The sequence below is a fragment of the Sesamum indicum genome, linkage group LG9 (assembly GCF_000512975.1).
Source record: "Sesamum indicum cultivar Zhongzhi No. 13 linkage group LG9, S_indicum_v1.0, whole genome shotgun sequence".
Lineage (NCBI taxonomy): Eukaryota > Viridiplantae > Streptophyta > Magnoliopsida > Lamiales > Pedaliaceae > Sesamum > Sesamum indicum.
In genome coordinates this window covers 5,938,101-5,950,733 of record NC_026153.1, presented here as the reverse complement: position 1 = coordinate 5,950,733, position 12,633 = coordinate 5,938,101, and the positions used below count along the sequence as shown (strand labels likewise).

Sequence of the window (12,633 nt, the reverse complement as noted above, 5' to 3'; positions counted from 1 at the left end):
TATATAATTGATTTGGTTGTTTCCTAATTTGGATTAGAATTGTTTTTAAGAGAATTGAGGAGAGCCCTTGTATATTTTGGGTCAATTTGTCACTCCATTGTTTCTAGGTCATCATACTTTAAGAGAAAGCACATGTTCATCCGACAGTTTGGCCGAGTGGTCTAAGGCGCCAGATTTAGGCTCTGGTCCGAAAGGACGTGGGTTCAAATCCCACAGCTGTCATTTCATTCTTTTTCACTGTTTTTAGACGGAATTTCATAGTTTAAATAAGTGTTCTGATTTTGGCTGAACCTCTCTTAGAATGCATTTAATTTTATGGATTTGAATTTGAGAAAAGCATATAGAAAAAAAAAAATCAAATGACTCAATTTTAAAAAAATTTAAAACTTATCAATATTCTATAAACTACAATTCAAAAATTTGAAGGAACAAATTTTAAAAAAATTTAATTTTGAATTACCCAAACATATTCAAAAAATTTAAAATTTGCAATTTAAAATCTTTCATACAAATGCAATGTTAAGATTTCAAATTTTAATACTTACGGTTGTTGAGAAATTATGGCCCATGATCAAAATTGGTAGGTTCAAGCCCATAGCACCTAAGCGCACACCTTGGGTGCTTGCCCAATTTCTTGATGCCTTGGCCCATTCTTATTGGCTCAGCCCACTCTCAACTACTCGGTTCATTACCTGACCTGATTTTCTCTTGATATTTCTCTCTCTCACCCTCTGCAAAATAAAAGAAACATAACCCTAATTGTTGACTCTCATCTCCTCGACTCCCACACCTCTCTTGAGCAAACCAGCGCCACCCTCCTCTCTTCTCCCAAATCGTCGTTTCTCCTCTGTCGATTCTTCCTCTCTCTCTCTCTCTCTCTCTCTCTCCAAAAATTGAGAAACTTATTCTTCCCACTTCTTTTGCTCTTATTAAAAAGTTTACAAAACTTTTTCATAAGTGAAAAATCTGTGTGATTTTTTTTTTCCAGTGATTTTTGTGAGTGGTCCTTTGTGAATCGTTTAAGGTGGTTTTGATTTTGGATCTACAAGGGCCTTGGTGGTTATTTGAATAGTTGAAGTCTTGGTGGTTGTTTTGAATTTAGCAACCGGTGTGTGATTGTAGGCTATTCCTACCAAATCTGGCTCCCTGAGCCATTATCTTCTATTCTTGATTATTCCCTAACATTATTCTATCAAAACATTTGCTATTATTTCTATTATTATAAGATCCGTAGTATTGGTTAATATTCTTGTAATATTTACTTTGTAATTTTGGCCTGTTTTAAAGATTTTTTGCTACCCATTATTCTGTAATAATTTATTAGATTATTTTTTAGGCTCATCATAATGAATAAATTTCCAATAATGACCTTCTAAAAAGATGAAATCGTTTTATATATAACTAACGTAGTAGTCGTGCTGTACAAATTATATATATAAGATAATATAGAAAATACAAACATGAGATAAATGATTGATTATAAGGGAAAGTAGACAAATCTGTCACTTGTCCTCCAGATTACGTGGAGACTGTGCATTTGGCATTTGTTTGGAGAATGATGATGATGTCAGGATAAACATATTCTTCCAACTTTTTTTTTTATTACATATCAGTACAGGTGGAGTGGATATATTTATATATACGTATATATAATTTCTAGAATAATGTAATTAATTACTATAGTCAAATTTGAATCATAGTGGGTGGATATGGATGTGGATCTGCCTCAAATTTAACCATCACAGCCACATGTGAAAAAGACTTGTGATTTCCCCCCCTCTCTCTCTCTCTCTCTCACAGTGATTATCAATTATTCTGCACCTATACTATCCACTTGTCGACTAAATATGTCCTACATATGCTTTCTTCTTTTGATAATTTTGTTGTTTCAAGAGTTGGATAAATCCAAATGTCACATAATAACAGTGGAATTTTCAGGATTCTTTGCCAAGTCTTAAATTTTTATTTGTTCAAGTTTTATTCAAATTATTTCAAGGTTGGAATTTTGAATTACATCCGAACCTAGCAACTTTGAATCAAACTATATAATAGAAATCAATTATGGATTAAATTGTAATTTCAGAATGTTCCACTAGAGTCTTGCTGTAAGTACGTAGTATGCACGACGTTTTTATAACTTGCACGAAACTATTTCAGCATAAAATAATTTTGAGTAATCGTGGACCTAGGAGAATTTTTCAGAGTCATTAAAAATAAATTATTTTGACTAATTTTGGCCACAAATTATAAGATTTTTTTTTATTTTTTATAAAATTTTAGAAAAAAATTATTTTAATATATATAATTAAATTGTTATAAATTTATAATTATTTTATTTCTATAATTTATCTTGAATGTAAATAATTATAATTTAAAAATTAATTTATTATTTAATAAAAAAATAATCTAATACTTTTATTCAAAAAATAAATTTTACTTTTCATAGTTTGTGCTCAAATACTAATATATTTTTAGACCAAATAATAATTTAATTTCAAAAATAGTAAAAATAGTTCCTAGAAATTATCTGAAATATTATATATATTAAAATAAAATTTTCCTAACATTTTCATTTTGTTAAAAAATAAAAAAAATCTTATAGTTTGTGGCCAAAGTTGGTCAAAATATTTTTTTCTTTTAATGGTACCAAAAAAACACGTTTTTTAAATTTTTTTGGTACCATTACAAAGGGCTTTTAAAGTCAAAATCAGTCAAAGTCACGTGAGCCAATAAGAGTTAACATTGTTAATGGCCACATGTGAGGCACATGGCTTCTGCCGTTAACTTGGAATCAGAAGATGTTTTTGTGTTTTATGGTACCAAAAGCGACATCCACACTAATGATACCAAAAACGAAAAATAGCCTTTTTAACGGGACTCAAAAACGATTTTCCTTGAATTTTGTATTATTTAATTACAGTAAATGTTGTATTATGTAATTACATTCTTCTGTGTGTACTGTGTCCACAATATGACTGAAATCATTTTTTGATAAAAAATTACCTATTTTTTATGGATCAAATATTATAAGATGGTCATCTCCAATTAATGTAAGTTCACGTAAAATGACAAATTATGTGGTTTTTAGACATTCAAACTCATAATAATATTTAAAAAAAAATAGTTTGTCTTTAGTTACACCATATAAATATATACATATATATACACATACATTTATGGATAAGACGTATTGAATGTGTTTTTGCTAATGATGTTGGCATTTGGAAGTAATTATTTGCTGCTTTGGGACCTACAATTGATAAAGGAATTAATATTTCTTTATTATAAGTTGGTGATTACAATAAGATATATATCATCTACAAGGATAATGTTTCTTTTGGCCCACTAGGGTAATGCGTCGGGACTTGTATTTTTACTTATTTTAAAATAAATATCATCAAATTAATAAATCGTTATACAATATAAGATAATGAAATAATAATGTAAAGTTCAAAATAAATCTTGAGAAATCAAAATAATGCATCGATGGAAAGTCACTAATTATTTCTATACATACATGTCTTGACGGTTGATTATAATTTCATGATAAAATTCGACTAACAACTTCAAAATTGATACATCTCATATAAAATACATTCCCATAACTCATACAAAATAAAATCTTTGGAACGTGAATTCTCTATATGTCAAGCAAAGAAAGACGATCGGACTTTAAATAGTTGTAAAGAATTTCATCGTTATAAAAAATTTCATTAACTTAATAAAACCGGTGATTAGCATAATAAAATCAGCTATATATATATAGGCTACATAAATATATAAAATGTATCAACCAAATACTTATAAAATTTTATAAAATGAAAAGTTAAATCATTATAATAATGAGGCCTAACTCAATTAAATATTAAATTAAATAGACATATTGAATAATGTGTTGGAAATACTTTAACAATTAAGAAAATATTAAACTTTATTTTCTAGTTGATCTAAGACTTTCTAATTCTTAGAACTAATTAATTAAATTTCATATAATTTTTTTTTCTAAATTAGCTCAAATAAACTCTTTCAAAATAATTCCCAAGAAACATATGAAAAAAATAGACGATATAGATTATAATAAATTAGTTTATTAAAAATAATACATAACATTTAACATAATAAATATAAGGTGTCACAGAATTACTACAAAAGAAATGATTATCTCAACACATAATAATATCATTGTAAATATCACCAAATTATCTCGAAAATCATGATTATCTTACAAGTCATTTTCTTTCCATTTCCTATACATATATATGCATATATCCTAACTTATCTGCAAGAACTTTTGTCCAGATTTTGTTTATTGAAATTTAAGTTCAGAATTTTTTAGCTCTTTCAATTTTCATCAGTGGTTTTATGGATTATTTATTTATTTTGATTTTGATTTTGGTGCAATCAATAATTAAATATATATATATAGTTCGTAAAATGCTGAAAGTTATGATTGCTTCTGCTGCTACATCTTGGATCCACTTATATTGAGTTCTGGACAGCAATAGTTCTGGCGGGTTGGCCCGGGTAGCTTATTAGGGCCCGAGATGGACTGCACTACTTGTCTTATACATTATTAATTATTGAATGAAGCTCAATTTGAACTGTACATACTCTCTGCAACTTACAACCAAAAGTTAATTAAGTGATGAGATCAGTTAAATAAAGATAAGATCGATGAATTCCTGTTTCGAAATTTATTGTATTTTTTGTTTTATTTAATATTTATACGTTATATATGTATGTAAAGATTATTTATTTTTTATTTAATTTTATATAAATGGGTGAATAGCAATTTATCCCCCTGTAATGTTGGAAATGAGCACATTACTCCCTTAAAAGAAAATATAGCAATTTACCCCCCTTTACTTTATAAAATGAAGCATTTACCTCCTTATACAGAAAGGTAAATTGCTTCATTTTAAAAATCATAGAGGGATAAATTGTTGTATTTTAAAAAATACAAGAAGGTAAATTGCTATTTATTTTTTCATAAGGTGGTAATTTGCTCATTTGCAATATCATAATAGAGTTGCTTGCATTTTTCCCTATATTAAAGGGAATAAATAGATACAATATAATTTGAAAGAAAAAAAACAAATAAAATCTAAATTGCGAGAAACACATAAAACTCCCAACTCTTGGATCAAGAGTCAGGTAATTCGACTCCATGTCCTCGTATTTGCGGATCTAAACCCTAACAAGGACCTAAAGTTAAGTAGATGGCGACGTATCAAAATCAAACCCTTGATTACGAAAAACGCTTGCAACCCACATCTTCAGACTCTGCAAGTTCACATCCACTTCAACTTCTGTAATCTGTCAACATGCAGAAGTACTTTTCCCTTAGTAACTCAGCTTCAAAAGAGCTAGTACAAAAAGTTGGACGGAATTGCAAAAGGTGAAGGACCAGTTTACAACTTTTAGCTAGTTACAGGATTAAAATGCCAAAAGCATATAATTACAGGACTGAAAATGTAATTAAACCAAGAATGAAAGGTTACCTGCATGAGATTGAAGGTGAACACATAATTTTCAGCACAAGTAGCCAAATTAGAGTTTTGAACTCTAAAGCTTTTAAGGGACTGAAGCGCCTTGTAAAGAGCCACAGCAACACCTTTCCCTTTGTCACACACAACTCGCACGTAGAACCCTCCTTCCTCTACTTGAAATACATCCATCTGCACTAATCATTATTACGAAAAATTTAGATTCCATTTATTGTAATTATAGGTAATCGCGACTAAAACTTAAGTTTTTACCTTGGAAATCTTCTTGAGTAGTACTGTACTGGGATAGAAGCTTGTGGGCTTCAATTTCTTGGAATTGTGAGTGGTTCTATCTTGATACTTGGTGATATTTCCTCTTGTCAATATTGATGACTCAAGGCCTGCAATCTCAGATTTCAGCTTCTTGGCCTGCATTTGCAAGTCTTGCACATACAACACCGCGTCCCCGACAATGGAAGCTTTGTCCATCTGCATCCCCCCAATAATTGAAGATCATAGTAATACAACATGTACCTAAGATTAGAAGCTCTACTCTGATATATAACCCTATATATTTAACTTGAGGGAAATTGCAATTTTCGTCTTGTAATTTAGGGATTCGAACTTTGATCATGTATGAATTGATTTTCATAATTTGGTTTTGTAATATTGAAATATTGACAGCTCTAGTCTTTTTTGTCTAGTAAAAGACACGTGTCGGACACATGACTTGTAAAATTGAGACCTTCTAGTTAGATGAGACTGAAATTTCAAACTTAAAAGTCACACAGTTAATTATAATAATCAATTCGTTTAAAATCAAAATTATCACCCAAAATTACTAGAGGAAAATGGCAATTTCCCCCTAACTTGGTCATGTATGTCTAGGTCAACCAATCCATTGAGCAACCACTAGTTGACACTAAGTGGTGTGGATATGGGATACCATCATGTTCAGACTACATACTACTAATCAAGCTTAAGACTAGCTCATATGGCAATTGACAATTGTGTTAGTGTCGGAGTATAACTCAATCCTACACTTTCGAGAAATGGGTGTACTTTTTTAGCATCAGGGACCTTTTAAATTTTACAATATTTTATAGAAGTGTTCGTTAATACATAGTTGATGGATGATAGCTAGTATAATAAGAGATTCGATGGATAGTAAACACATAGGTCACGAAAAATTTTAGAACAGACTATATCTAATCAGAATTAAAACATTTTCTTTCTCTTTCACATATTAATTTCATGTATTTCTATATATCTTGCAATTAATCCTAAGAAATTGATTCACGGGTGCACAATTCAAGACTTGTTTCCTCTTCATTTGCTTACTAGGAAAACGCGCACGAGCACACACACATATAAAACAGATACCTTGGTGATATTAGGCACCAAAGAGCGCAAAGCATAGAGCTTTTCCTTCATTCTTCCCCTCCTCCTCCGCTCCGAAATTAACGTTCTTGATCGATCAGTCTTACTACTCTTCCTCTGCTTCTCCACCGACGTGTTAGCAGTCGTTGCAGAGGATTCCTCCTCCTCATCAACAACATCATGATCCTCATCATCGTCCCTTTTCTCCACCTGATCCAACGCACTGCAATCAGGAGGAGTACTAATGTTCACAACATGGTTTATTGCAACATCAAGATCATCAAACAACTGATCATGTGCTGGCGGGAAAAGCTGGTCGACATTAGCCAAACAGCTGAACTGATCACGATCCAAGGGCTGAGAGGTGAAGTTGGCAATAGGGTCATCAGCTGCATTATCTCCCCGGATGAGATCAATGAACTGATCCAAATTGGTTTCACTATCCATGAAATCTATTAACCCGAAATCAGCAGTAGTGGTAATTGCATATTCTTGGAATGGGTTTATTCCTGTTTCTTCTCCTGTCAGCCTCTCCATTTTGTCTGTGTATGGCAACAATTTGTTGGGCACAGGTGGATTATATAAAGATGTTTGGTTGTTAGTGTATTTATTTCTTTAGAATTTCTGGTTTTAGGAGGTATTTATATATACAAGGCTGGTGTGGACGGAATCCAATCTAAGGTTATGCTATTCTGGGATTGATTAAGTATTTAATTTAATCCATAAGGGAGTTGACAAATTGTTGTGATTTAAATTTGGTGATTATATATATGAGGACGTGAATGAACTAAACAAGAAAATATTTGCTTATTCCTAGAAAAATAGCATTAATTTGTTTAATATTAACTTCTTGATTTTTCAATTTTAAGTTGATTTATGTAATAAATTATATATAATTACTCCGAATAAAGATGTATTTGTACTTTTCATGCATCAGAAACGTATTAATGATCATGCTTAATTCATCGATAAATGTTGAATCATATTCTTTTATAATGCATAGACTTTTCAAAATATTAATTTAATTTTTTTCCTTTGTTACACAAACAACAGTATTTATTCTTTTTTGATAATTACAGAAGCAGTAGAGTAGATTAAGATTCATGTGCGCTGTCTCAAGTGGTTGACTTTCGTAGCAGGCCACAAAGTCAAAACTCCAGATGTTGATTTGTAATAACTTAAACTGATACTTCGACGGCAATTACTTAATTAGTACATACTTGGGCTAACTAGTGACACAAAATTCTAATTCAAATTTAAATTGGTCTGACGAAAACCAATTATATTATAAATGTAAATAGTTGTTGAATGATTAGTATACAATTCAAACAAAATGATTAATTACATAACAAATCTATTATACTTGTTTAATAATTAATTTAGTTTGTCCAAACCTGATTTAAATAAAAAAATTTCAATCAGTGATAAAATAATTTCATTGCGGGTCGATGCATACCCACAAGGTCGTTGATACGGATACTTACGTTACAGATTATGTACCAACTCAACCTTCTTATAGAAAATCGGACTCACAATTATTTGATTAGAAGTACTCCGTCTTTGTCTCAAATTTGATATAACTTTCTTACCCCCAAGAATGACAGGTAAACAGGTTGAAAATTTCTGCATCTGCTCTAATGTAAGTGGTAAGAAAACAAAGTGCTTCTGAACTGGACCAACAGAACTACCTTCAGAACATTGATCCATCCACTGCTGGATTCAGAAAATCTGAATTTAAATTTTAAGGGTTGCAATATGAGTTCCAACCCGTTTCTAGATTTGGGTTGGGTTGGATTTTAGAATTTTTATTTGGATAGAATGTGGATTGAATTGAAGCAATTGCTATGGGTTCCATGTGGATCCTAAATGGGTTCGAAACGGATCTTGTTATGTTTAAACTTTTATTAGTCAATCAAATGTTATTTTTAATAGCATCAAGCAGTTGATGAAAATATTAGTATAATCAATGTGAGTTGTATGTTTAATTAAGTCCAACTAAATCATATATCCACTATGATTTCTAATGGGTCATCAACCGCGCGGTTTCATAATGTTTAATTTTTTTATTGGTCAGTTAAATGTTATTTTTAATAATATCATGTAATTTTAAAAAAAATGATTAAAAATATTAGGTTTTTAATAATTCTATACAATTTGAAGAAAAATACTACTAAATTCATGATTATAAAGTATTTTTTTAATTTTTTTTAAATTATATAAACATAATTTTTAGATAAATATTATTTATTTGGCTTAAAATATAGAAGCATAATAGTCTATAAATCTCGTAATTAGTAATTTATTGCTTTTTAGGGGTGTTCATTAACTAAAATCAAATCGAAAGGAATTGAACTGAAATTTTAATAAATAAAAAAATTTGGCAGTAATAACAATTCAAAATTTTATTAAAAAAAATCTAATTGTAATGTACCCAACAAAACTCAAACCAACCCGTTTTCAATCCGACCCATATCTAACTCATAAATTTAGATCCATTTTGAACCCAACCCATTATCAACCCGATCCATCTCAACCCAAACCAACCAACCCATTTGCCACCTCTATCTGAATTTGAGAGCATAGTTACCGTATAAAAACATCTTTGTCCATCGATTCTGTACAAATTTCCATCTCTCTAACTCGAAGGCTGTCCTTTATATATGATCAGTTGTCCTCTCCTCCGTAAGCTGCTTCGGATTGTATTATAACCCGAGCTCCTGAAGCAAGCCTGTTGAGGAAAATGAAAAGAAAATTTCAATCTACATGCATATGAAAAGGGTTGTAAACTAGTTAGTTGATAAACTGCTGAGAGATTGACAAGTGTCCGGTATTTAACTTTCTTCAATTGTGATCACGTTTTCCTTTTCGTTTCTGCAAGAATCTGGTTTACTCATCGCGGGAGGCTCAATCGTTTGGCCGGATGTAGTTGTTCGTGAACACTCCACTCTATCAGATGAAATTCTAGGTCCGTCGGAAATGGGGGATCTCATTGATTCACATCTTGGCTGTTTGCTAAGAGTAGCCTTAATTGATATAGGGATGCACTTTGAACGCGTAGAGTGTCCTTCTTCCTTTTCTTCTATAGAATCAAATTGCTCTATACTTCTGCAGGGAAAAATGATATTCTTTTTCTCAATACAAAGAAAACAAAAGAAATATCCTCAAGTTGGAGGTGTTATTTTCTTTGTACTATTCCAATCTCCGTCCTAAATTTAACCACCCTCACTAGCTAGGATTTCTTTTTCTTTGATGTAAGTAAAGGAAAATATCGACTAGTTCAAGATCACAGTAGTTATATGGATAGGAATTGAACGTCAAATGAGGTTAAGAGACGAGACTGACCGATCAGCATTGAACGAAGAAGAACGTTTTAGATTGGGCACTCCTTCCTTGAGCTTACTCGTTTCAACCAAGCTCCCACTGAAGTATCCTTTGTCCTCCAAGGTCAGACTCATAAGACGAGGATTCTCTCTCTGGCAATCAAGCTCTCCCAGCATTGATGATGTGGAGAACAATGGGGACGAAAATTTGGAATTTGAAAAGCTTGGCTTGTAGGTTGGTATCAGGCCAAAGCTCTGATCTTTCACAGATATTGAACCGCACGAAATCAGCTGCATTATCATATTTGAAGCTTTGAGTTTTGAATTGGATGGGATTCGAAATTCCTCCTCTTGAACTATCCTCAAGCTGTTGAGCTTCCTAGCATCAGCTCTAATCAGCGATTCCAAGGTATCGGTCCTACCACTCGATGAAGAAGCACTGGATGTTGAGGGAGGTGTTGAAAAAAAGTCTCGGCTAATCTCTGGACTGTCCTTTACCCGAGGAACTTGGTTCGAACGACTGCCACTAGTCTCGTTCTCCAATAAACCATCATCAGTAGGACGACTTCGGGTACAAGCATCTCGAGCTCCAACAGCACTGCTTACATTTTCCTCGGTCTGAGTGGAAGCATCAGCAAGACCATCACTTTTGTAGACTTTATACTCTGTCAGGCTCAAAGAACCATTCCAAGAGGAATTTTTACCAACACTGAGCTCTGGTGACACGGCTGATGAGCAAGGACGCTGATCCGGAGGAGACAGTTCATCGTCCTGAGAAGTCTTTGTAGTTATTCCGTTCAAGCTAGATGAAGACGAAGATTCTTCTTGGCTTCTGGAAGATGGTGGTTCAGGGAGTGCTTTCTGATTCCGTAATATGTCGGTCTCAGCAGGACTAAATCGACCTAGAAACCAAGAGGTATCAATTTTCAGGAATTCAAATTGGTTTTGATATGAATGCATCTGCTTCAATCCCCGTCTTTGCAGGTTTGAGGAACATAACTTGAATTTTATCTATCAATTTCCTATCTAGTTCTTGCCCATGATTGAATGGGCACCATCTGCTCTTTCATTCATCCGGAATGAGTGACAAAGCTTGGAAAAAGACAATTCATTGAAGGAAATTATTTCCAACAATGAGAGGAATACAATAACACAAAATATAAAGAACATTTTCCACTAAATCACCAACAGTATACTAAGTTTCTCAATTCCATTGCTTAGTCGGCTAGACAGCCTACTTAAGCATACTCCAACTTGAGTGCCAAGTTTAACTTCAACAATTCCATTGAATTCGAAAAAGAACAGTCTTTCTCACACAAGTCGCAGAATCTGGTAAAAGACTCAAGAAACATAGACAAATTAACTTACCAGAATCAGATTCTTGAAAGAGCTCTGAACCCTTTAGAACATACTCATTCCGATGAGCCGGAAGGATTAAATCATCGTAGCAAAGATCATGCCATACATAACCATTCTTGTAACTCCTGCATCCACAAATTACAGTGAAGAATTATGACTTGCATTTACCATGGAAAAGAAGGCAAAACCAAACTGCAAGAAGGAAACAGAAAGGAATGAACCATTTCACCTCTTACAAGACCAAGAGTACATCGAAGCCATTCCTCTGCCTCTCAAAACATTAAGCCTTTCAATCACATCTTCGAAACAGACAGAATTTTCAAAATTCAAGAAGATAAAACATACCGAACAGCAGATATTTAAACTTAGATTCGTGTAAATGAACTGAATTTGGCTACCTCTCAAGTAAAGGCCATCAGGGGAAGAAATAGGGACTTCGATGAAATGGGGGTGCTCAAGTTGTCGATTCCTACAAAGATAGTAAACTACGGGAACTTTACAACTTTGCTGCTGCTGCTGGTTATAGTGATGATTGTAGTGATATCTGGGCGATTTCTCTGTCCATACTTTAGCTCGTTCGGGGCTCAATTGCCTATATGTTTTCATTCTTCCCTCCATTTTTGGCACCTTCAACAAATCCAGCTGAAACTGAATTTCCTCAACTATCAAAAAGTTTCTGAAGAACCCAAAAGTTACTTCATGAATTTCCTCAAAACAAATTCGGTTCTCGAGCTCAAAGACCCACAAGAAGTTAAAACAGACATCTCGTTCTGACGATATCGCCAAAATACTTGAGGTTGCAAAAATGTGCAGGAAAATAGGATATCAGCTAAAAGAGCTTCAAACTATTGAAAACCAGCGAAGAAGAAAACAGAACCCCCTGTATAAACACGTCATCCTATGCAAGGAAACAAACAAGATCCTCTAACAAAAATTTCCGAGACAACGCTAAGAAAAAAGGATTAAATGCTAGCAAACCCATTTGCAGATTGGACGTCCAAAAAATCAGGTAAAAAAGAAAAACTTCGGGAGTATTTTTAAATGCAACTGAGGGGGGGGGGGGGCCAGAAAAAAACACCACCGAAGAA

General features: G+C 32.8%; 2 protein-coding genes and 1 non-coding gene across 3 annotated transcripts; 1 reads left to right on the top strand and 2 right to left on the bottom strand.

Annotated features, from left to right (window-relative positions):
• Positions 143-222, top strand: TRNAL-UAG. The gene has a single exon. It is a non-coding gene; the product is annotated as a tRNA-Leu (tRNA).
• LOC105170879 (transcription factor FER-LIKE IRON DEFICIENCY-INDUCED TRANSCRIPTION FACTOR-like) lies at positions 5,179-7,618 on the bottom strand. Its single transcript, XM_011091802.2, has 4 exons — positions 6,870-7,618; positions 5,760-5,975; positions 5,502-5,678; positions 5,179-5,316 (listed from the first exon to the last, which is right to left on the bottom strand). Exons 1-4 carry the CDS (start codon positions 7,401-7,403, stop codon positions 5,212-5,214), a joined length of 1,032 nt encoding a protein of 343 aa, XP_011090104.1. The 5' UTR covers positions 7,404-7,618; the 3' UTR covers positions 5,179-5,211.
• Positions 9,226-12,593, bottom strand: LOC105170757 (protein UPSTREAM OF FLC). The gene is made up of 6 exons (XM_011091662.2): positions 11,944-12,593; positions 11,775-11,844; positions 11,555-11,670; positions 10,209-11,088; positions 9,702-9,971; positions 9,226-9,594 (listed from the first exon to the last, which is right to left on the bottom strand). Exons 1-6 carry the CDS (start codon positions 12,161-12,163, stop codon positions 9,531-9,533), a joined length of 1,620 nt encoding a protein of 539 aa, XP_011089964.1. The 5' UTR covers positions 12,164-12,593; the 3' UTR covers positions 9,226-9,530.